The 23,943-nt window shown below is 41.1% G+C and overlaps 1 protein-coding gene across 1 annotated transcript in view; it reads left to right on the forward strand.

The window, feature by feature from the left end:
* LOC146833604 (cytochrome P450 2D15-like) overlaps positions 1-8,267 on the forward strand; it is a 355,595-nt gene extending 347,328 nt beyond the window's left edge. Inside the window, exons 8-9 of the mRNA XM_085601483.1 lie at positions 2,040-2,181; positions 7,716-8,267. Of these exons, the coding sequence (XP_085457609.1) occupies positions 2,040-2,181; positions 7,716-7,894 (321 nt within the window). The 3' untranslated portion in view covers positions 7,895-8,267. The remainder of the gene's footprint in view (positions 1-2,039; positions 2,182-7,715) is intronic.
* Positions 8,268-23,943: the final 15,676 nt, after the last annotated feature.

The raw sequence follows: 23,943 nt of genomic DNA on the forward strand, positions 1-23,943 counted from the left end.
AAAGTAAAAGCCACACATTGTCATTTTACTTTGGAAAGACGTCTAGCCCCATTGGCAAATATAGGGTTACACACTGATCACTCAGATGTGCTAACTCCTGAATGGGACTACTAAAGTTGGTACTTCTAGATATAAAACGAATTGTTGCATTAAACCCAGACTGTTGCTCAGGTTGACTCGATGTAACATTTAAGTAAATGGCAACTTTAAAAAGTTGTCAATCTGTTGCACAACGTTTTTTACTGAATATTTATAGGTGCTGGCCATGAGAAAGCCTTCCGCCCTCCTGGTAGGGGGAGGGGGTGATGTGAATGGCTCACAGGAAGGAATACAAAGGTCCTACTGTTGGAAGAGATGTTACCCCTTCTTGGCAGGAAAGTCAAACAGGGTGTGAGCCTGTAAGGCGTGCCTCAAAGGGGAAGTCATCTTTGAAGGGCAAATGGTGGCGGGGTGGCTCTTGTACACAGGTTGGCAAAGGGGACAGAGAGCGGGAATCATTTGCCAAACCAGTTTCCCATGAGCGTGTAGCCCTTAAGTAGCTACAACTCTAGGGTGGGCTACCAAACTCCATACACCTAGAGAGTTGGCAGAATATTACATTGTGTGATAGCTAGATGCCACCTTTTTCAGGAAGTAGTCATCAGGCGGGAGGTGACAAGGTAGCCCATTGGCCAGTAGTCACTGCATCCCTGAGGGCAAGTTCTGGGCATAAGATTGGCACCCCTAATACCTCTGATCACCTCTGTACCGGAAGGGGGTCTGAAAAGGGGTGTCCCCACTGGTCCCTGGACACAGCAAAGAGAGGCCACACCAAGACTAGACTGCACCTGCTGCTCCTTGGGCTACAAAAGAGAGCACTGTGCCTGTGGTGCCCTGCTCGAGGAAATCCCTAAGTTTCAGACTGAAGAAGTAACTCCAAGAGTCAGTTTGCTGACTTTCTGTTAAAGCTACGGGGCCATAAAAGCTGAGAAAGACTGCCTTGGCGAGTTGGTATCCAAGATTACCTGACTGCCGATGACTGCCAAAGTGCAACCTGAGTTACCAACTCCTGACCCTAAAAAGTTACACCCAAGTCTAGGAGAGGTGTCTGTAGGCAGTTTGGTCACCCAGGTTGGGTGTTATAACCAGTAAAAGGGAACCGTGTGTTTCATTGCAACCGGAGACCAGTGGCAAGTGTTTTTTGGCTGGACTTCAATGTTGATCAAAATGTGTGACCAAACTCACCCCACTCTGACTGTGGACTTAGAAGTAGCCCCACTAAGAACTCCATCACTAGATCAGCATCCTCATTATCCTTGAGCATCTTCAGCATCCTGTTTCCATTTCATCAGGAGCACTCCATTGACGTCAAAGGCAGTTTGCAATTAAAACCTGAAGTGGACGGAGACTGCTTTGAGTGTGAGGTAATTGCCCAAATAAGCCTAATTGGCCCCTGTGACTTGCTCCATGCTGGAGTTGGTCGCCCAAAGGGGACCAGAGTAGTTGTTTACAACTTTACAAAATTATGCAAAGTAACCGCTTACCACGGTAGTTGCCAATGCTTGTTTGTGATTTGAAAGAAAAGCAGTGATTTTTTATTTACCTAATAATTTATATCTGTGGTGGATTTTGTTCCTTTTAGTATCACGAAATTTACAAAAATACGACCTTTTTTTATAAATTGGGGTTTGGATTTCCTTTGTGCCGTTTTCTTATTCTACTGTTTTGGTACTCCTAAATGCTTTAAGCTTTTTCCTTTGCCAAAGCCTGACTGCCTGAAGCCACAACTACCCAAGGTTGAGCTAAGGTTTTGCAAATGAGCCTGACTGGACCCAAGAGAGACTTCTGAGTTTATTGCATGTTGAGGTTGCACAACCACATCATATAATAATTAACTTTCCTCACAGTTATGCCTGAACAGAGCAATATAGATTTAAAGTAAGAAGAGCCTGCAAACTAGAAATGTTCTTTCTGTGTTGTTCATTTAGACTTTGTGTTTCTGCAGAAACAGAGAAAAATGGATCACTTACATTGTTTAACAAGTCAGTTATTACTTCTAGGGCACCATGCTCATGTTCAACCTGTCGTCCGTCCTGAAGGATGAGTCCGTATGGGCAAGGCCATACCAGTTTTATCCAGAACACTTCTTGGACGCAGATGGTCAATTCATCAAACAAGATGCCTTCATGCCTTTTTCTGCAGGTAAATACAGGCTTATTGGGCTATGCAGTTGTAGATTAGCAAGGTCAGGTTGATAGAGGAAACTTGTCCGATATATAGCCTAGGTGATCTTACATACATTTATTTGTAGATGAGGACAGAAATACTAATATCATGTGCATGTAAAAGGGCATAAATAGATGACATCGACACAGAGTATGCAATTAAAGAAAGATGGAAAGTCCTCTGAGTTTAATATTTTCGACAATCCTGCTATTGTTACATGTCCTTTTACTTGCCAAAATAAATCAGTACATTGATAAATACACTATATAACCACAATCACCCATGTTAAGAAAAGAATAAAGAATAAACAACATGCTTGAACCTCTATGTGGTTGCAAGAACGCATGCATAGCCCTAAATAAGACTTTAACGTGGCCAGCGTATGTTAGAATATTGTTATCAGAAATAATATTTAAGAGAAATAGTGTATCCTAAATATTGTTTACTAAAATATTGTCCCTTTGGGTGCAGATTTTCTATTACTACCTTTAATGGTGCAATATTTTTGCAAATTATATTTAAAACATGCTATTTATATATAACAATATTTTGGTTACAATGTTGTGGTAGAATAACAGCTGAGATATGTTATGCAGGTAGAAATTATAAATGGGAACTCCCCTGCCATCTCTCTTTTCTGGCAATATCCTTGAAGACGTTGAAAATCCAATCCCACCATGAAGACCTATGTCATGCATATGTAAAGTATTTTTGATACTCCCTGTGAGACCTAATTTGGGTGGTACCAGGGCTACCAGAAATAAGTGGACCCCAATGGTGAAGTATGATTAATTTACTCTAGTGTCATGGGTCCACTGTTCTATTAGACTATTAAATAACAAAGTTCTTCAATTTAGCACACAATCCTATTGGTAACAATGCAGAGAGTAGTCAAATGCTTACTCAAGGAGGTGACGAAAGTATAGAGAGTCAGAATACAGTAATACAGTAAAGCATTGGCATACCCCATCATAGATAAAGGTTCAGTGCTTTGCTTTTACAAAAACAGAACTCCACAGTTACTTCCTTGCCAGAGATTTGACCTCAAACATTATTGTAGTGCCAAAGCATTAAGTGCTATGTTTTTATGTGTTTTTGATCAGTTTCCCACTTTTAAGAATGGAACCAAGCTCACTTTGTCAGCACGGTACCAGGATAATTCATCATTGCTCCATGAAAACAATAGTGACAATTTACAGAATGTTCTCAGCAAAATGAGTTCTAGCAGTAAAAAGCGCAGTTCATAATCTCTTTATATAGTTGAATGTGGCCACCAGTCTGCCACTGGTCTGAAATATGTGCTGCTGTTTGAAGTTACCATATTTTTATGAGATTACCATATAAAATCTCCCAGGCCAAAGCAATGCTCACAAACCCTCCTAGCCAGAAAAGCCCTGCAAAGCTTAATTTACAAACAGTAACAAAGGGGTGAAATGGACAATGTCTATTTCTCAGTGTCTAGACACAATACCGTAGGAGTTCACTAGTCTAGTGACTACTTTTGGCTTTCACTAAATCCGGTGCACATTCACTGTATTCACCCCTTGAGCAACAGTTTATTCTCAACACTATGGGGCTCGTTAAGATGGCGGGCAAAGAGCCCACCCGCCAGCCAGCGGCGGTCCCACCAGCCCAATTAGGATCTGCCCGCCACACTGGCGCATCCTGGCCTTTTCACATTGTGGACGGTGCTGCTGGCTGCAGCACCGTCCACAATGTGAAAATGCCACGTTGTGCGTGGAAATGTAGGGGGGTACCATGGGTACCCCCAGTGCACCCCCACCCACAGAGGGGGCCCACAACAGGCCCCCAAAGTCAGTCCCACCGCAAAAAGACAGGCAGAAGGGCTCATCATAATTACTACCGCAAATGATGCCCTGGTTTCAGGTCCCGCAAGGTGGGAGGAAAAGGACCGCCTTGCGGGTCCATGGCAGATGGACTTTCTGTCCGCCGCAGAACCAATGTGATTCCCACCGCCATCCTAATTTGGCGGTGGGTGAATCACATTATGATGGCGGGAGCATCGCCAGCGCCGGCCCTGCGGTGGTGATCCTCCCGCCATCATAATGAGCCCCTTTATCTCAAAATCCTCCAGAAATGGTGACATTTTTACAGTGCCACGGTGCCCATTGGAATTGAAGATGGCCACATACAAACTTGGTGTCAAGCCAGTCATGGAACATGTGCCAAGAACTTAAATGTTTATAACGATGGAAAAGATTTGGATGTTGTCAATTGTTCATGGACCATCTGCCTCTTTGATAACCTTAGACAAGAAGGGTTGCCTCAAGGCTCTATGGAAGGAACTGAAGTGTGCTCACAGATTACTCTGAAGGACACATGGTTCAGGGATAAAGGAACCGCATAATTATCTGAATTAAAAGTGCTTTTTGCTGCAGCAGTTTCATTCAAGCTTATCAGAGCAGCTTGCATGTGTGTCTCATCTGAAGAAATTGTAGCTAAATTACACGCTTTTAGAAATATAACAATATCATCAGGATTAATATTTCATGAATTCATCAGATGTATGCCAACAAAAAATTTAAATATTACCACCTAATTATCTAGCAGTATATATTTGGTTTTTATTTTTTTTAGGCACAGATAAGTAGCAAAGAGCTTTTAATATCCATTAACTTTAAAGTAATATTTATCATTTTCTGTCTACAGTTGTATACCTTCTTTTTTCATAAACATAATATTGTATCCCTATTAAGTTTTTGGAACTATACTTAACAGCATTATTAGAATAAATTACCAATCTTTACAACTTCATAATTTGCTCCAAAGATGTAAGTAGAATTAAATAGTTTACATACATGAGCCTTGATCGAAATGACTGTGACCCTGACACATGCACTAAATACACACCAATGGATTATTACAGCAGTGTATGAAAGAGAATTTCAGGAGAAATAATTAACCATTAATAGAGGACAATAGTTTATTTGCATTGTTATTTTTGAGAATTACATCAGTATTCAATCTCCATCTTTGAGCATTTCTGATATCTTCTAGTTTGATATGTATGGGATCAATGACTGATCCAAAATATCTATTTGCTTGATTTTGTGTTTAGAATTTCAGTGGCATAAATTTATTGTGGCTAAAATATAATACATTTGAGATTAAATTGAGTATGTATTAGAGAAAAAAGTAAATTCTTTCTCTGGAGGTAATTGCCAAGCATCAATAAGTTTTGTATTTTTGAAGAAAAGGTGTGAAGCATTGAAAGATTTTTTTAATTCTGAATTCAATAAATGGTTGTCTGTCTAGTAGTGGTTTATATATTAACTTAGAATCTACCCAGACTGTAAGTGTTACATTTCCAAAACATATCATTTCCCAAGTTCTGTCTCCCCAGAAAATAGCACTACCAACGGTTGGACAATGTATATTATTAAATGAAGACTAGTCTTATATTTAGCATGAACACATTTCCCATCAGAACCACTTCATTGATGTAAAATATGAACATTTAACTTTTTAGAAATAATTATAATGACCATTTTACGCCCTGTAGTTGGCATGTCACCAACCTAACAATTAGAGATGATTGATAGAATCTTGTCCTTTATATGCAGTAATGTTAAGATGGTGAAATCTAGTCATAATTAAGGAGAACCACCTATATATGTTTATCAACAACACTCTTCAAGTCCCTTTTGCCTAATCATTATAATAAGGAAACCTAATAATGTCAACTAACTTTTAGAATGCATCTGAATCTTGCTAGCTCAGTGCAAGATGATCATGAAGATCAAGACATGCAATTAAGTCTGCAAGATATTTTAAGGATTTAGATTGATCATTTTCATGGATTTTCATCATCAATGGGTGAAAAAGACTTTGAGTTTGATTAGGATGGTGGAAGGACCACCACCGCCGGGCCGGCGGTGGCAGTCGTTCCGCGATCACATCACGATATTTCCACCGCCGAATTAGGATGGCGGTGGGAATCCCAATCTGTCTGCGGCGGATGGAAAGTCCATCCGCCACCGGTCCTACAGAAGCAATCAGTCTGATGGGACTGCCATGGAAAGGCTGGCTGAGGCTGGATTCGGGGGCATGTTGCGGGCCCCCTCTGTGTTGGGGGTGCACTTGGGGTATCCATGGAACCCCCTGCTTTTCCATGCACTAATTGGCAGGCACCGCATGGTGCCTACCACGTGGTGCAGGGAAATGTAGTGCATTCCGTATTAACATTGCGTACAGTGCTGCAGCCAGCAGCACCGTCCACAATGTAAAGTGCCCTGGGTGCGCCTGCCATCCTAATTGCAGTGGTGGGACCGACGCATGTCTGGCGGGTGGTCCCAAACACCACAACGATGAGTCCGCCCGCCAGCGTAATGAGCCCCTTTATTTGCAACCAGCATCTTTCCTTCAGGAAATAAACACTGAAAACTCCATATGCATAGCAACAGTTTTTTTTGGTAAAGTCTTGGTATACAAATTTCTTTTCATTCACTACTAAAGAAGGCACTTCATGGAAGACATTCCTAATCAAAACCAGATTTTGATGATGGCAAAGAATCTTGAAGATAACTTGCCTCGGTTTAGATTGATGGAGTTTAGCTATACTAGTTTTAGAAAGAAGGTTTCCAAATAAGCTCTGCAACTTATATTATCTTTAATTTTAATTTCATCTCCAAATATTCTCACAGCAATATCATGTTGAATGGTTTAGAAGTTGGAGTTAATACACATCAATTGCAGGTATTTCCTCCCAATGTTTTCCTAAAGAATGTTGCTGAGGTTTAAGATCTTTGGGTTTAATTGGTGGCTATCATGCAGCCTGTTTTCTCTAGTTAGACATAATGGATTTAGATTATGCACCAAATGTATGAGAAGAGAAGTGGCCAAAAATACACCAATTGTCTGCTTAGAGCAGATAGTGCAAACATTTAGATGAGATCCCCCTCGCAGCCTCCTTCCTCATAGCTTGGGTTTGAAGTGACGATTCATGCGTTGCTGGAATCCTAACAGTATATCCCCCCCGCCCCAAAGCATTGTTTGCAGCACAAACTATACCTAAGGGTGCATTACATGAGTAACGGATTGCATTGCACAAGGTCATATTTTTTTTGTGTGCAGGAACGTAGGGTAGTGGAAAGTGCTAATATAACAGTATTGAAAGGAACCACTGTGACAGCTGTTCCTGCCAATGCATTAGAAATAATTGCCAGCTTGGCCAAAATTAAATGAAGCCCTATGTTTTTCAAAGAATCTCTTTATTTCCTTCAATTCTTTTTTTCTTTAACATCTTATTTTTTATTATTGGTATTCAGGGGCAATAGCATACGTTAAATGATGATAAAAATGAAAATAATTTGAACATTAAGACCAGTTTTCGGAAAAACAAAAGGTTTTAGGACACATTATTACCATATTATACACTGTTCTGATGCTTGTTAGATTATGGAAAGGTATCATCCCCAAAAATATTAAAAAGCTTCAGCTTGTTTTCACTTTTTGAAACATTTCTTTTCGCTTTTCCCCTTGTCTCACAGGACGCCGCGTCTGTTTGGGGGAGCAGCTGGCCAGGATGGAGCTCTTCCTCTTCTTCACCATTTTTCTCCAGCAGTTCACATTCTCCGTTCCAAGGAAGCAGTCAAGGCCAAGTGAGGAGACCGTCGATAGGATCGTAAGAGCTCCCATGCCTTACCAGTTTTGCGCCGAAGTAAGATGAAGGAACATCACCCCTCATGGCAAGCATCTCACCACGATGATATCTGAAACAATGAAGTCATTTGTGGTTCTTTCAGGAAATGATAGCTAAAATTTAAAGGATGCATCCGTTAAACCCCCCCCTTTTTATGTTCATGTAAAGAGAGAATGCAAATTTGCAGTGAAGATAAAATAGGAGAGCACTTGACACACTTAAAAAAAATACATTTATTTTGGGATATAAAAATGTAAATTAGATTTAAACAGTACATTTTTTAGCATATTTTTTCTGAATTCAGTACTGAAATGTATATTTCTTATCTGTGAATATAACATCATGAACATTTATGGGCTTGTGTATGATTTAAATTCCTCGTTAAATGAATCATGGAACATCTAGTTTTTCCAGTGTTTTTAATTGACCTTGACAGATGAATTGACAGTAACTGAGATTTTCATACATGGCATTTCTTTTATTTACCCCTTTATTTGTTTTACAGTTGGCAGCAGCTAAGAGTCAAATACACCACCAAGATCTCTTGTTTAACAATTGTTGAGGTAACCATTGTGGTGAAGCACTGGCAGCTAACTGTTTGGTACAAATCTTAAGGGCAGTGCTATTTTGAACTTAAGACATTATAAAGCTCTTCTCCTAGGAGTAGCATTAGGGGGCATATTTACAAGAAAATGTTGGAGCACGGAGCTGCACCGAATTCGATTGTGCCACGCTCTGATATTTTCAAAAAGCAGGGATGCACCGTACTTAGTACAACACAGCACACCCCTGTGTTTTCCCTAGTGCTGACACTACATTTAGCTGCCTAACGCCAATGCCGGCACCCTTTCACCATAGTGCAAGGGTGCCTGCATTGAAGGGAATAATTGTTTATGTGTAGGAAGGTGTCCCTTCCTACACTACACTTAAACAGTCCATAATGGCTATGGTATAGAGTCAGAAATATCGAGTTGGAAATGTCCACTTGCACTAATATCGGCTTTGAAATATCGAGGAACAGAAATATCGACAGCAAGAATATTGTGGTTCAGAATATCGAGTTTAAGGTAAGAAATATCTTTTTTTAAATATCGAAGTCATTAATATCGTTTGCAAAAATATTGTTAAAAATATCGGTTTTTTAGGTAGTGTTATGTATTTTAGTATGCATTTTAAATGTATGTGCTCTGTTTTTTTGTCTAAGGATTGCTTTTGTTTTTTAATCTATGTGTTAATTTTTTAGTAGCTATTCGTTTTATTTTAATTAAATCTTGCATTTTTGTTCCGTAGCGGGTTGTGGGTTGATAGGGGAATAGGGTGAGAAGTAATTTAATTAATAATAAATTAAATACTAATTTTTATTTATTAAATTTAGATTTTATATTGTTAATTGTAGGAATTAATTTATTATTAATTAATTAATAATTGGCTGTAATTTTTTTAAATTAATTAATTGGTAAATATGTTAATTGTGTAATTTCTTTAGGAGCGGGTTGTGGGTTTGTAGGGGAATAGGGTGGGAAGTAATTTAAACATAATTACAATTTTTTTTTATTAATTAATATTTATTTATTTAATATGTTATGCTATTAATTGTGGGAATTAATTTATTATTAATGATTTATTAATTGGTTGTTAATTATTAGTAATGCATTGGTGATTATGTCATTTTTTTAGGAACGGGTTGTGGGTTGATAGGGGATTAGGGTGGGAAGTAATTTAATTTTAATATATTTATCAATATATTTTATGTCATATATGTATTTAATTTTATTTTATAGTGTTGTTTGTGGGAATTACTTTATTAATAATCATTTATAATTTGTTTGTTAATTGTTATTAATTAATTAATAGTTAATTATCTTAATTGGGTCATGTTTTTAGAAATGGGTGGTGGGATTAATTGGGGAATAGGGTGGGAGGTAATTTATTTATAAATGATTAATTATTTGTTAATTAATGCTAATTAATTAATTAAATGTTAAATATGACAATTGTGTAATTAATTTGAGGTGTGAGTTGTGGAGTTTACAGTGGTAAATGGTAGGAAGTAAAATATTTTAAATTAATGATTTGTGGTTAATTGATATGATTTTATTAATGTAAAATTAGTTATGGAAATTGTGTAATTATTTGTAGGTGTCTTTTGTGGTGCTTATTGAGGTAAAGGGTGGAAACTAATTTAGTTTAAATTAATTCATCATTACTTGATCATTGAGATTAATTTATTATTTGATAAGTATTTTTGGTAATTGTTTATTTTTATTTTGGTTCTATAGGGGTAATGTTTGGTTAGTACTTTACGTTTTATATTTTTTATTGTGTTTTTGAATAAATAATATTTGTTTAATTGATAAGTATTTGTGTTAATTATGAAGGTACACTTTTAAAAAAAAAGTAAATGTGTGTTTTAAATTGTGTGCTGTTATAAGGTAGGTACAAACAATATGACATTTATGTAATAGTTAATGTTTTTGATTATAAATAATTTGTATTATAAAATATTTATTTGTTTGTGAAAATTTTTTTATATAAAAAAAAGTAATCTTTGGATGTAATTTTTAGATATTTTTAACATATGTTTGTATATTGTGTAATTTTTTATATTTTTATATATGTTTTGTTTTTTGTTTTTTTAATTATGTTTTGTATTGTAATTGATATTTTGTTAGTTTTTAAATTTGAATTTTCTTCAGAGGGAATAGAAATGTTTACCCCTCTGCTATCCAACACTTTCCCTACTGTTGCATTTGCAGGTGTGGGAATAGTAATTTATAACCCTTCGCTATCCAACACTTTCCCTACTGTTGATCTCACTGGAGAGGGAATAGTAATTTTTCCCCCCGCTATCCAATACTTTCCCTACTGCTGCATTCACAGGAGTGGGAATGGTAATTTATACCCCTCCGCTATCCAACAATTTCCCTACTATTGCACTCACCGGAGTTGGAATAATAATGTTTTACACTCCGCTATCCAACACTTTCCCTACTGTATCACTCGCTGGAGTGGGAATGGTAATTTTCATTCCCTACGCTAACCAACACTTTATCTACTGTTGCACTTGCTGGAGTCTGAATAGTAATTTTATCCCCTACGCTATCCCACACTTTCCCTACTGTTGCACTTGCTGGAGTAGGAATAGTAATTTTTATTCCTATGCTATCTAACACTTTCTCTACTGATGCACTCACTGGAGTGGGAATAGTAAATTTTCCCTCTCCGCTATCCAACACTTTCCGTACTGCTGCATTCGCAGGAGTGGTAATAGTAATTTATACCCCTCCGCTATCCAACTCTTCCCTAATGTTGCACACACTGGAGTGGGAATAGTAATTTTTCCCCTCCGCTTCCAACACTTTCCCTACTGTTGCACTCACTGGAGTGGGAATAGTAATTTTATCCCCTACACTATCCAACACTTTCCCTACTGTTGCACTCTCTGGAGTGGGAATAGTAATGTTATTCCCTACGCTATCCAACACTTTCCCTACTGTTGCACTTGCTGGAGTGGGAATAGTAATTTTTACTCCTCCGCTATCCAACAGATTCCCTACTGTTGCACTAGTTGGAGTGGAAATAGTAATTTTTACCTCTCTGCTGTCCAATACTTTCCCTACTGTTGCACTGGGAGGATTGGGAATAGTATTTTTTACCTATCCGCTATCCAACACTTTCCCTACTGTTGCATTCGCTGGAGTGAGAATAGTAATTTTTACTTCTACGCTATCCAACACTTTCCCTAATGTTGCATTTGCTGGAGTGGGAATAGTAATTTTTACTCCGCTCTCCAACACTTTTTCTACTGTTGCTCTCAATGTAGTGCAAAATGTAGGTTTAAAAAATACTAAATATTTTAATATTTTAATTTATAATATATATTTTTTTAAATGTTTATGTTACAGGTGTATGTATATATATTAATTTATAATTTGTAATATATTTATAACATTTTAAAATTAATTAAAGGTTTTATTTATTAATTGTTTTGAAGTAAAAATATAGTAGTAAATATATATACATGTTACATTTTATATATGTATGTTTATATTTTTACATTACATTTATTACTTATAATTGTTACCATTTATAAATAAACCTAAATAACGTTTTTGTTACATTTATTATTTAATTTATTTTACTTTTTTTTTTTTACATATATTAAAAACTATATTTTATACATCAATATGTTTTACAACAATAATTTTTTTGATCTTTTTGTACTTACCATTATGAAGAATGGAGGTCGATATTTTTGATAATGATATTTATGTCCCGATATTTCTGTAAGTCGATATTGTTGATATTCTGTCAGTGATCCAATGGCTATTTGTTACTTCAATGTATGCTGTATTGTGCAGCACACAGAGGTGCCGATTCCGATGTCAGACGGACTCAGGTCCGTCCGACGTCGGTCAGGAGCCGTAACCGACCGACCTGCTGTCGTCGGTTATGGCCCTTCTAGTACGATGCGACCGAACAGGGTTCGGTCGCACTCGTATACAAGTCAATGCAGGCATGCATTCCAAGCGGAATGCATGCCTGCATCCTTGACAGCAGGGGTGCAGTTCATCCCTGCACCCTGTGGGCGGCACCCCAAGGTGCCTGCCACCGGGTTCAGGGATCCACAGAGGGGTACCATAGGTGCCCCCAGGCTGCCATTCGGCAGCCTTGCACCCATGGGGGCCCTACTGAGGGCCCCCAAAGACAGTTTCCGACTGCCTTTTCGTGCCGGAAAAACTGTCACGAAAAGGCAGTGAAAAACTGCCATCATACTCCCTCGGTCGCAAAGAGGCAGCCAGGGGAGTACTGGGAGATTTCCAGATGGCGGACGGGCTCTCTGAGCCTGTCGTCCACAATCCAGAAATCCGTGTCGGATTCCTTTCCAACTGAGCCCATCGGAATGGCTCGGTCAGAAAGGAATCCGGCCGAAATGATCCGAATCGGTCGGAAGGGCTCTGACCAACAGTCGGAGCCCTTCCGACCGGAATCGGAATAGGCCCCATAGTAGCAATTTGTCATTATTTGCTGATTGTTTATGTGCAGAATGGGACACCTTCTTGCAAATAAACAAACATTAATGGCTTTTTGCTCTTTCTCTGTGTGTTGCAGAATTCGTGTTCTTGAGTACTTGGCTTTCCTGGTATCAGGCAGTCAATCAATCTATCGACTCGGATTTATAGAGCGCGTCCAATCACCCAAGAGGGTATCCAGGTGCTAGGTACTTGCTGGGATCAGTGGAAGAGACAGGTCTTGAGTCCCTTTCTGAATTGCAGCAGAGGGCATTCTGTTCGGAGGTGAAGGGGAAGGTCAGTCCATTAACAGTACTTTATTTTTCCCCACCTTCTCATGGTTACTATACAATGTTTTAATCTTGAACATTATTAGAACAAGTGTCACAACCCAATTATGGCCCCCCTGACCAAACGTGTTGTTCATTATCAATTGGATGGAATTCCCGCCTTCTCAGCCGTGGTAAACGGTTGTGCTACTTGGACAGCTTTGACTGTTATGCATCAGGCGCTGAAAACCGACTTCACTGCTGGTGAAGTTTCTTTGAACTGTACTGGGAGCGGTTTGTGAAATATATTTACCTTGATGTAGTTAGCATTAAAGTTAATATATTGCCCAGCCACTCCTCATACTTCAAAAATCAAATGTGCTTTTTTCCTCATTTAATATTTTTTTCCCCTACAATGCAGCAGATCAGGTCCAATTCTGCTACATGGGTGGAAAATTGGCCGCAGTTCCAGCATTTTGCTTTCCACACTGATATTTCACTGAAACCTGCTTCTTGTTAATAACCACTGTTTCATGAAAGGAATTTATGCTAAAACAGGATGCCATGTTGTTATACCAATCACACTTTCTGCTATGCTGTTTGTATTATAGTGAAATTATCTGTATTACATTTGCATGTAGCAGGGAGACTAGAAAAAACAAGGACACCCATCCCAATAATCTAATCATCATGACAGGTAACTACTCTACATCTTGATCAAGTCAGGGTGCATGAAGGTAATAGAAGATTTTGTGTAGTATTGCAACCCAGCCCATTCCCTGACATTTTGGTGTCCACCTTCCTTGTTAAAGGAATAGCTTCCTACAGTCAGACCAGACATTTGAAGAGAAATAGTTTTACGCACAAAACGTAGTCTTGCTCCTGGAAAATAACAGCCTTGCTGGTTTTCAGAAGGCTTAATATCTGAACAAAGCCCACATCATGTTGATGTAACCCGAAGTTCTTTTGCAGCAAATTATGATTGAGGGGATGTTTTGCAGCGACTAAAAACTACAAAACATGATTTAAGGCCAGGACAAAGACCTACTCCTATTTTTGAAGAGTTCACCCATTACTTTTGGAAATATGAATTTCTTTACCAGGCTTGTCACCCTGCATTACATGGACAACAAGAGAAGTGATCTATCACACATTTCATCAACATTTCATCTTTTGCTTCAACTAACTGCTGACTCTTTGTCTTGAACAAGATCAAAATGTCTTCTTTCTGCTACATGTGTGTATTATCATCTCTAATGTCTCAATACCAACATAGGAACATATTGCATGTTACCCATTGTTTATTATATGTTATGTGCTCATTTTAGTGCAGTTATTCTGAAAACCACACTTATTTTCAAACAGTGACATTTTGACTGAAAGTAGTCAGCAGATTACTGGGCTAGACTGTTTGAGTCTTATTAGTAGAAAGAAGTGAAAAGGTTATAACTATGGAGTTAAGAATAGAGGGATTTAAGGAATGCAGGCTTTGGTTTGTTGAAAGGTTATTATCGCTGTAGAAATACGAGAATTCTTAATCTTGCCCCAGTATAAGGCTAACATTGGTCCTTAATTGCAAATTTAATTTTCAGTTTTCATAAGTAAGAGTTCTGATTAACACAGTGGGTAGTGGTTAAGATCAGAGATTATTGTAGCTGCTTCTGGCATTATGGGCTAACAAGGCCATTTATTGCAATTAGAACATTGAAGCTTTGCTTAGCATTTATGCAGAGGACGCTAATCAAAATATGAGCAATGGTGAAGCTTTGTAGAGTAATTTGAGGCCTGCATTATCATACCAAGCGATCAAAGGGGCCGATTATGATGGCAGGCGGACTTGAGTCCGTCCGCCATTGTAGCGGGATCGGGACCGCCCGCCTGTAATGTGGCGGTCCCGCACCCCTGATCACGATGCGACACCCACTGCGGCAGTCGCATCCAGCAATTTAACATTGCTGCGGGTGCTGCAGCCTTCAGCACATGCCACAATGTTAAATGGCCATGTTGTGCATTTCCCTGCACAACCTGGCAGGTACCGCGTGGTGCCTGCCACCTTGTACATGGAAATGTAGGGGGTACCCATGTGCACAGCTGGCTTCCCCACCAACGAGGGGGCCCGCAACAGGCTCCCCAAAGCCAGCCTCCGCAAGCCTTTCCATGGCGGCCAGCATTGTGATCGGGTGGGCGGTGCCTGCTAGGCACCACCACCATATCCCGGGTCTGATCCACACCGCTAGGCAATCGTAACGATTGCCTGTGGTGGAAGCGCGGCGGGCGCTCTTCATGCCCGTCACACTTTTGGAACGATTCCCCCCCATTCTAATGTGGAGGGTGAAATGGGCATTCAAATGGCGGAGGGATTGCCACCGCACAGCTGGCGGTGGTGGTCCCTTCGACATCGTAATCAGTCCCTTGGAAGAGAGTGCGAAAATTGGGTTTCCAATTATTTAAATTTCTCTTTTTTGCCACATAGGGGTCGATTCCGAGCCTGGATTTTTTTTTCCCGTACGACTCGTATCCGTATTTTTTTACGTACGAATCGTACAAGTCCCGTACAAACGGCGAAGTACGATTTGTATGTGGAAAATACATACGAATCGCCTCGGGAAAAGTCTACGAGACGTCCCCGGACAGTTTTACTTACAACTCGTAAAACTGAAGTCCGAGCGCGCAAGTACGATCTGTACCGCCCGTCCGAAAACACAAGCGCATGGAAAAGGCTCCCGTACGGAGCGAACTTTGTACGACCCCTACCCCGAGTACACTTGTGCCCGGGGTACGAGTCGTACGGCCCCTCAGCCTCCCACCCCTCCTGCGTACGTCCACACTGTACCCCCACCCTTTATGTACAGACCATACCCCCCACCCGTGTATGTACGGACCGTACCCCCACCCGCGTATGTCTGCACCGTACCCCAGGCGTACCCCCCACCCGTGTATGTCCGCACCGTACCCCAGGCGTACCCCCCACCTGCGTATGTCCGCACCGTACCCCAGGCATACCCGATCCTCACGTATGTACGGACCGTACATACGCGAGGATTGGGGTATGCCTGGGATACGGTGCTGACATAAGCGGGTGGGGGGTACGTCTGGGGTACGGTGCGGACATACACGGGTAGGGGGTACGCCTGGGGTACTGTCCAGACATACGGGGTTGGGGGGTACAGTCCGTACATATGCAATGTTGGGGTAAGCACCATACATGATTATTTATTTTATTTATTTAGAGGTTTGTAAAGCGCGGAGCTACTTCCAACGGAAGTGTCCCGGCGCTAGAGACGATATCTCGTGAGGTTCATAGAAGTTCAGGAGAAAACGATTGGGCTAGATCAGGGAGAAGAGCTTAAGTTTCTTCCGAAACAGAGGCTCGGAAGTCAGGAGTCTCAGTTCTGTTGGGAGATGATTCCACAGTCTGGAAGTGGCTACCGCAAAGGCTCTTCCTCCCGTTCGCGCAAGACGAAAACGAAGACAGATCATTAAGCGAAGATGGTTAGATCTGAGGTTGCGGGATGCTTGTGAGATCTTCAGTCTGTGTCTCAGGTAGGTGGGGCCTCGACCATTAAGTGCTCTGAAGGCAAGAGTCAGTGATTTAAACTGGATACGTAATCTCACTGGTAGCCAATGGAGTTTAATCAGATGGGGTGTGATGGAATGACGGTAGGGAACATTACAGATCAGCCTAGCAGCTGAATTCTGTACTGTTTGTAGTCGATTTAAGAGATACGCCGGGGCTCCAATGTACAGACTATTTGCGTAGTCCAATTGGGAGGTGATAAGGGTGTGGACTACTGTCTTACGTGAATTTAATGGCAAGAAAGGGGTGATTTTTTTTATCATGCGGAGCTTTCCAAAACAGGCCGCTGTAACTTTGTTAATTTGGGTTTTACAAGAGAGAGCAGTATCAAAATGGAAGCCCACATTGCGGGCAGCTTGAACAGGTACAGGGGGAGGGTCTAGATTAGCCGGCCACCAGAGGCTGGTCGGGATGGGGGATTTCTGATTAAAGAATAAGACTTCTGTCTTATCAGTATTCAATTTTAAATTGTTTGAGGACATCCATGCGGCAATATCCACCATGCAAAGGCGAAAGTTTAGCAAGGAGCTTTCAGAGTGATCTTTAAAGGAGAACACCAGCTGAGTGTCATCAGCATAGAAGATCACTCTGACGCCGCGTGATTCCACCACTTTTGCCAAAGGCTTCAGGTATACATTGAACAGGAGCGGACTAAGGGCGGAGCCCTGTGGCACTCCCCATGTCAATGGTTTCTTAGCAGAAAAAAAGGGGCCCAGCATCACTTGTTGGAATCTTTCTGTAAGGAATGATTTGATCCAGGCGAGAGGGGTCCCACCAACTCCTACCTCTTCAAAACGTGTGAGTAGTGTTTCATGTGAGATGGTGTCGAATGCAGCGGATAGGTCGAGGAGGACCAACATGGCCTCCTCTCCCTTGTCCGTGCACTCACGTATTGACTCGGACACTTCTAATAGAGCTGATTCTGTGCTGAAGTCCGGCCTAATTCCTGACTGAGAGTCATGGAGTAGAGAATTCCAAATTTCAAGCAGAGGGCCATGATGACACGTACGATGTGGGTGATGACGTGTACGTCGCGTAGCGGGCCCCCTTTTCCTCGTGCATCGCAGCGTACTTGGCTTGTCCGGCACTTTTTGGCTCCCGTAAAAATATAGCCGTGCGGAGTGCTGTAGGTACGAATCATACTTGCTGGTCCGTAAAACGCTGCCTGACTCCGTGCGGACGTCGCGTACGCGCTGTCCAGGATCGGAATTGTGTGTATTTTTTAGCCGTACGGTGTTTTTTACGATTCGTACGGAAATGGTATTTCTGTACGAATCGTACTTGCTGGTTTGTACGGGTTTTACAGGATCGGAATCGGCCCCATAATATCAGTATTGTCCAACATATCTTGAGGGCAGTGAACATTCAGGGGACATAATTAATTTTTTTATTAATGTTCAAGGCGTAACCAGAAATAAGGGAATAGTTGTGTATTAAATTGAGTACTGCAGGTAGAGAGGTGTTTGGATTATTAAGAAATAATAATACATTATCTGCATAAATAGATGTTTTAAGTGGAATGTTTGGAGTATCAATTCTAGTGATTTTATTGGAGTTTTGGATATTAGATAGTAAGGGCTTGATAGCTAACAAAAAAAGAAGACTATGGGCATCCTTGTCGTGTACCTCTATATAGAAAAAAGAATCAGAGAATAACCCATTAATAAAATGCTGAGCTGAAGATGATAGTGTATGAAAGAGGAATTGCCAGTGAACTTTATCAAAAGCTTTCTCAGCATCTAGTGTTGCAGGGAGTCTGCGTAAATACAGAACAATGCAGAGGAAATGGGACCTTGGTGAATAGGGACTGAGTCTTCCTACCACCTTAGTACCCACAAACCCAGGACTGACTAGCTATAGTGTCTTACTTGATCTCCTACTCACTCCCAAAGAAACAAATGATTAGACACCCCAGAACACAACACTCCCAGATCTCCCAGGAATTGCGGTAACAAGACACACCTTTTTGCCCACTCTCTTGTACTCGTCCACAATAAGATCTGACAGGGACACAAAACAGTTTAATATATTTATTTTTAACTAACGTGCCCTAACATGCAGTATACGTGCCACAACAAGCAGGAAGATGCATAGTACAAATATTGTCAGCATAGCAGTCAGTCTATAAATCATGAAGGGAAATGTCATCATAATAAGACAATAGAGAAAGGACTATAGTGCCTAACCTCCCTCTCCTTGCTAAGAAGAAGTATTATTATATAATAGAAGATCTCTAGGCTTTGTCAGCAGACCCCATACCTTAGCCTATAGATGTTAGATCTACATCATGGGCGCTCGTTTACCTGGAAAGGTCCCTCTCCAAGTGTGTGTTACCTATTCATGCACCCCACTAAAAACCCAAGTACACTGTCCAAAAAACAGATGCATCGGTATGTTTTGTCTAAGGGGTAAGGACTGGCCAGAACAACATAACAAGGGGCATTGTTGTTCGACCTTGCACATAATGTTCAGTCAAAATCCCAGGAACATGCAGAGAGTGAACACAGTGATGAGTTCTCATGTGAAAGCAGTCTTTGAAAATATTGCAAAAAGAAAGACGTGTGTAAAGTATGCAAAGCAGCAGGCAAGCTGCAACGAGCTCCTGCTAAGTTAGTGAAAAACAACACTGTCCCTACGGGCCACGTGACACAAGAGCAAAAGTCTGGTATGTGAAGTGTATGTGGGATGATCTCAATTACATGAAAGAGATGTCGTGTGTTATTGACAAAGAATCTCTTTTTCATTAAACCTGGTTGGTCTACATGTATGAGTGATGAGAAAATGTTGGATAGTTTTGTGGCCAAAATGTATGCAAAAAATTTTACAGTCTTGATTTATGAGGGAGATAGGATGATAATTAGAGACTTTAGTTCAATCTTCATCTGGTTTAGGTAATGCTATTATTAAGGCTTCAAATAAAGATCCCAAAATCAAACCTGAGTTAATACAATCAGTAAATATATGGTGTAAATGGGGTATACAGATTTTAGATAAATCTCAAAAAAAATTCCACAGGAATGCCATCAGGTCATGAAGATATTTTGGGTTTCAGTGAATGAATAGCAGGTAACATTTTTTCCTCGGTTAAGGGCATATCTATTTTGGACTTGTCATGTTGGGGAATTTGTGAAAGTTTAGCAAAATCCCCAAAAACATCTATCAATTGAGAGTCAAGGAGGTCAAGTTTGTTAGATAGTGAAGAATAAAATGTAAGAAATACCTTAATAATCTCAGGAGTAGATGAAGCATTTGTACCATTTTCTTTATGAATTGCATGAATTTGGTTTTTATTTTGTTTGATGTGAAGATAATTAGCTAATAATTTCCCATATCTCTTAGTATCAAAATAACTTTTGTTTTTTTCTTTGAAAGTTGTACTCCAGCTCCTTTACTTAGGGGCCGATTCCGATCCTGGAAAAAACGGGTACGAATCGTCGGACGGAGCGTTTTCTCCGTCCGACTCGTACCCGGGAAAAACACCTTACAAACATGCAAGTACGATTCGTACAGAAACACCATTTCCGTGCGAATCGTAAAAAACACCGACCGACTAAAAAATACATACGAATGTGATCCGGGATAGCGCATGCGAGACATTCGCACAGAGTTAGGCAGCTTTTTACGTACCAGCAAGTACGATTCGTACCGACAGCACTCCGGACGGAAATATTTTTACGGGACCCAAAAAGTGCTGGAAAAGCTAAGTACGATGTGATGCGTGAGGTGAAGGGGGGCCAGTAAGCGCCGTACACCCTTCCCTACACATCCGCGCCGTACCCCCACCTCCGTGTAGGTACGGTGCGGACCCCCCGTGTAGGTACGGAGCGTACCCCCACCCCGTGTAGGTACGGAGCGTACCCCCACCCCCGTATGTATGGTGCGGACCCCCACCCCGTGTAGGTACGGAGCGTACCCCCACCCCCGTATGTACGGTGCGGACCCCCACCCCATGTAGGTACGGGGCGTACCCCCACCCCATGTAGGTACGGTGCGGACCCCCACCCCGTGTAGGTACGGTGCGGACCCCCACCCCGTGTAGGTACGGAGCGTACCCCGTGTAGGTATGGTGCGGACCCCCACCCCGTGTAGGTACGGAGCGTACCCCCACCCACATATGTACGGTGCGGACCCCTACCCCGTGTAGGTACGGAGCGTACCCCCACCCCGTGTAGGTACGGTGCGGACCCCCACCCTGTGTAAGTATGGTGCGGACCCCCACCCCATGTAGGTACGGAGCGTACCTCCACCCCGTGTAGGTACGGTGCGGACCCCCACCCCGTGTAGGTAGAGAGCGTACCCCCACCCCCGTATGTACAGTGCGTACCCCCACCCCGTGTAGGTACAGAGCGTACCCCCACCCCGTGTAGGTACGTTGCGGACCCCCACCCCGTGTAGGTACAGTGCAGACCCCCACCCCGTGTAGGTACGAAGCGTACCCCCACCCCATGTAGGTACGGTGCGGACCCCCACCCCATGTAGGTACGGAGCGTACCCCCACCCCCGTATATACGGTGCGGACCCCCACACCGTGTAGGTACGGAGCATACCCCCACCCCCGTATATATGGTGCGGACCCCCAGCACTACGCCCCATATATACGGGGGTACGGCGCGTACATGGGGTGGGCTGGGGGTACGGCGCGTACTTGGGGGAGTGGGCTGGGGGGGTGTTTGGCGCGTATGCGGGCACATGTTTGGACGTCTCCATGGTTGCTATGGGAGTTCGCTTCGTACGGTGTTTTTTCCATACGGTTGTGCATTCGGACGGACGGGACAGATCGTACTTGCGTGCTCGGACTTCAGTTTACCGATTCGTACGTAAAACTGTCCGGGGACATGTTGGACACTTTTTCCGACCCGAGGACGTGTCGGGGAATTTTCCCAATGCGATTCGTATGGATTTTTTCACATACGAATCGTACTTGCCAGTTTGTACGGGACTTGTACGATTCGTACGTAAAAAAATCCGGATACGATTCGTACGGGGAATATTTTTAACGTATCGGAATCGGCCCCTTAGTAGGGAATAATATTTATATCTACGTTTTTGGAGGATAGTTTTGAAGGTAATTTTGGTAGAAGAGATAAATAAACTTTCAAATTTATCAATTTGTTTTTCCAAATTTAAGAGTTTGTATTAAATATCTTATTTTTGTGGGCCATAATAGAGATGGTTTACCCCTTGCATATATGGCTTACAAGCATCCCATTGTACAATAGGGGATAGATGTAACACCTTCAGGGTTGAGAAAAAAAAATCTCCTATAGCAGATATTAAGGTCTCTTTGTGCACATCTTGAAGAACAGCATCAACATTCATGCACCATTGATGGTAAGAGAAGATTTACTTATCTGCATTGCATGATTGTACATTTTGGTATTTCCAATCAAAGTTTGAGTTTTGGATCATATTAGGTCTCTGGAAGCCAGTAAATATTCTAAGCATGAATGGGAATTATGAAGGTAAAATCTTTATGAGTTAGGAAATGAAATCTCCAAATGTCAAAATGTTTTATGTCTTTAAAAAGAGTTTTAAGCAAGTGAAAAGCTTTTGGAGGTGTAAATTTAGTGAAAGAAATCCTATCTGGAACGGTCTTACATATCAAATTAAAGTCTCCACCAACAATATGGGGAGCACCTCCAAGTTGAATAATTATAGAGGTCTGATCATCCACAGTTGGTTTGTATATGTTAATCAAATGTAATACTGTAGTGCCAAGTTTCATTTTAACAAATAGGAATCTGCCTTCTCAATCAGAATGCATATCTAAAATTTTTAATTAAAGTTTTTTTTAAAGTAAGATTGCCACTCATTGCTGGGGAAGAGAATTTGTTTTTTTACAAATCTAAAAGTCGCACTGTAGTTGCGATCGGGGTCAAGAGAAATTTCTTTTTTTACAAATCTAAAAGTCGCACGGTAGTTGCGATCGGGATGATTGTTTCCAGATACACAGCCCCATAAAGGGAAACAGAAGATGAAAGAGGGGCCATCACACGCTAGACATGCTAGACAGTGTGATGGCCAAACAAACTACAAAGTAAAAATAAGAGAAAACTAGCCAGCGTACACGAAAGTCTCCAGTTACAGACACAGGCTACAGCGTGAAAAACAGATGGCACACTGCAGGCAATTAAAAGAAGTGCAAGCAGAGCGGACTAAAACTGTAGTTAGGCACCGCTGAATCGGTACTACACGGAAGTTAGCAAATGACCAACAGCCAACAGAAAGGGAGATAGCAACAGCAATACCACAAGTAAACCAATAGCAAATGGAAAAACAGATTACATGAAGTTTAAGCCAAGATACAGATTACTATAGGTCTCGCTGAGACAGCACATGCAGTGCATGGCCGCCAAGGCGAGACCTATAAAGGAAGAAAGGGAGTGATGGAGACCTATGAAGTAGGTTGCGAACACATAGAAACAAAAGCAAATAGAAGAAAAGAAAAGGAACCATATATAATGCTATCTAAACAGAAAACATATATAAGAAGGTTGAGATACACATATGCATTGAGAAGATTAGCCAGATGGTAGAGTCCGTAATAATCATATTATAGTATGAATAAGGCCAATATGTGAATCAAAAGCAGAAACGCCTACAAGCACTAAGTGATATCAGGTTGAAGGGTCCTGAGTATCCATTTAAAGTGGTAAATGAGTATCCAGGAATGCTCGAAGATCCTCTGGTCGGTGAACTGATTTAGAGATGTCATCTTTCCAAACGCGCATGGTGAGAGGATCAAAGAGCCCATATTTAAAACCAGAGTTTCAAAGTCTTGGTTGCAGCGCTGTATAGTGTTTACTTATTGCGAATGTCTCCTTAGGAAAGTCTTGAAGAATGAAGATTTCATTGCCATCAACTATATGTGAGGGGATTTATCATGCTGCTTTGTGTATCAGAACAAGATGATGATGATTAAAAACATTGAAAATGACTTGTTGTGGTTTGGTTTGCAATGATATGGAATAGGATGCACTTTATCAATTTTGAATTTTTCTGTAAATTGTAACTTTTAAGGGACTAGGCAGTAGGTTCTCAAGATAATGTCTGAAATCACTGCCTCTATGACTTCAAGCAAATTCAAAATTCACATGTTATATTCCAATTTCAATATCCAAATCCAACAACAATTTATTCATAGGAGGAACTTTTGCAGCACGTGGAATTAGTTTGTCAATTCAGGTTTTATTGACAATTAACATTTTGTTATCTCTA

The sequence above is a fragment of the Triturus cristatus genome, chromosome 4_2 (genome assembly GCF_964204655.1).
Source record: "Triturus cristatus chromosome 4_2, aTriCri1.1, whole genome shotgun sequence".
Taxonomy (NCBI): domain Eukaryota; kingdom Metazoa; phylum Chordata; class Amphibia; order Caudata; family Salamandridae; genus Triturus; species Triturus cristatus.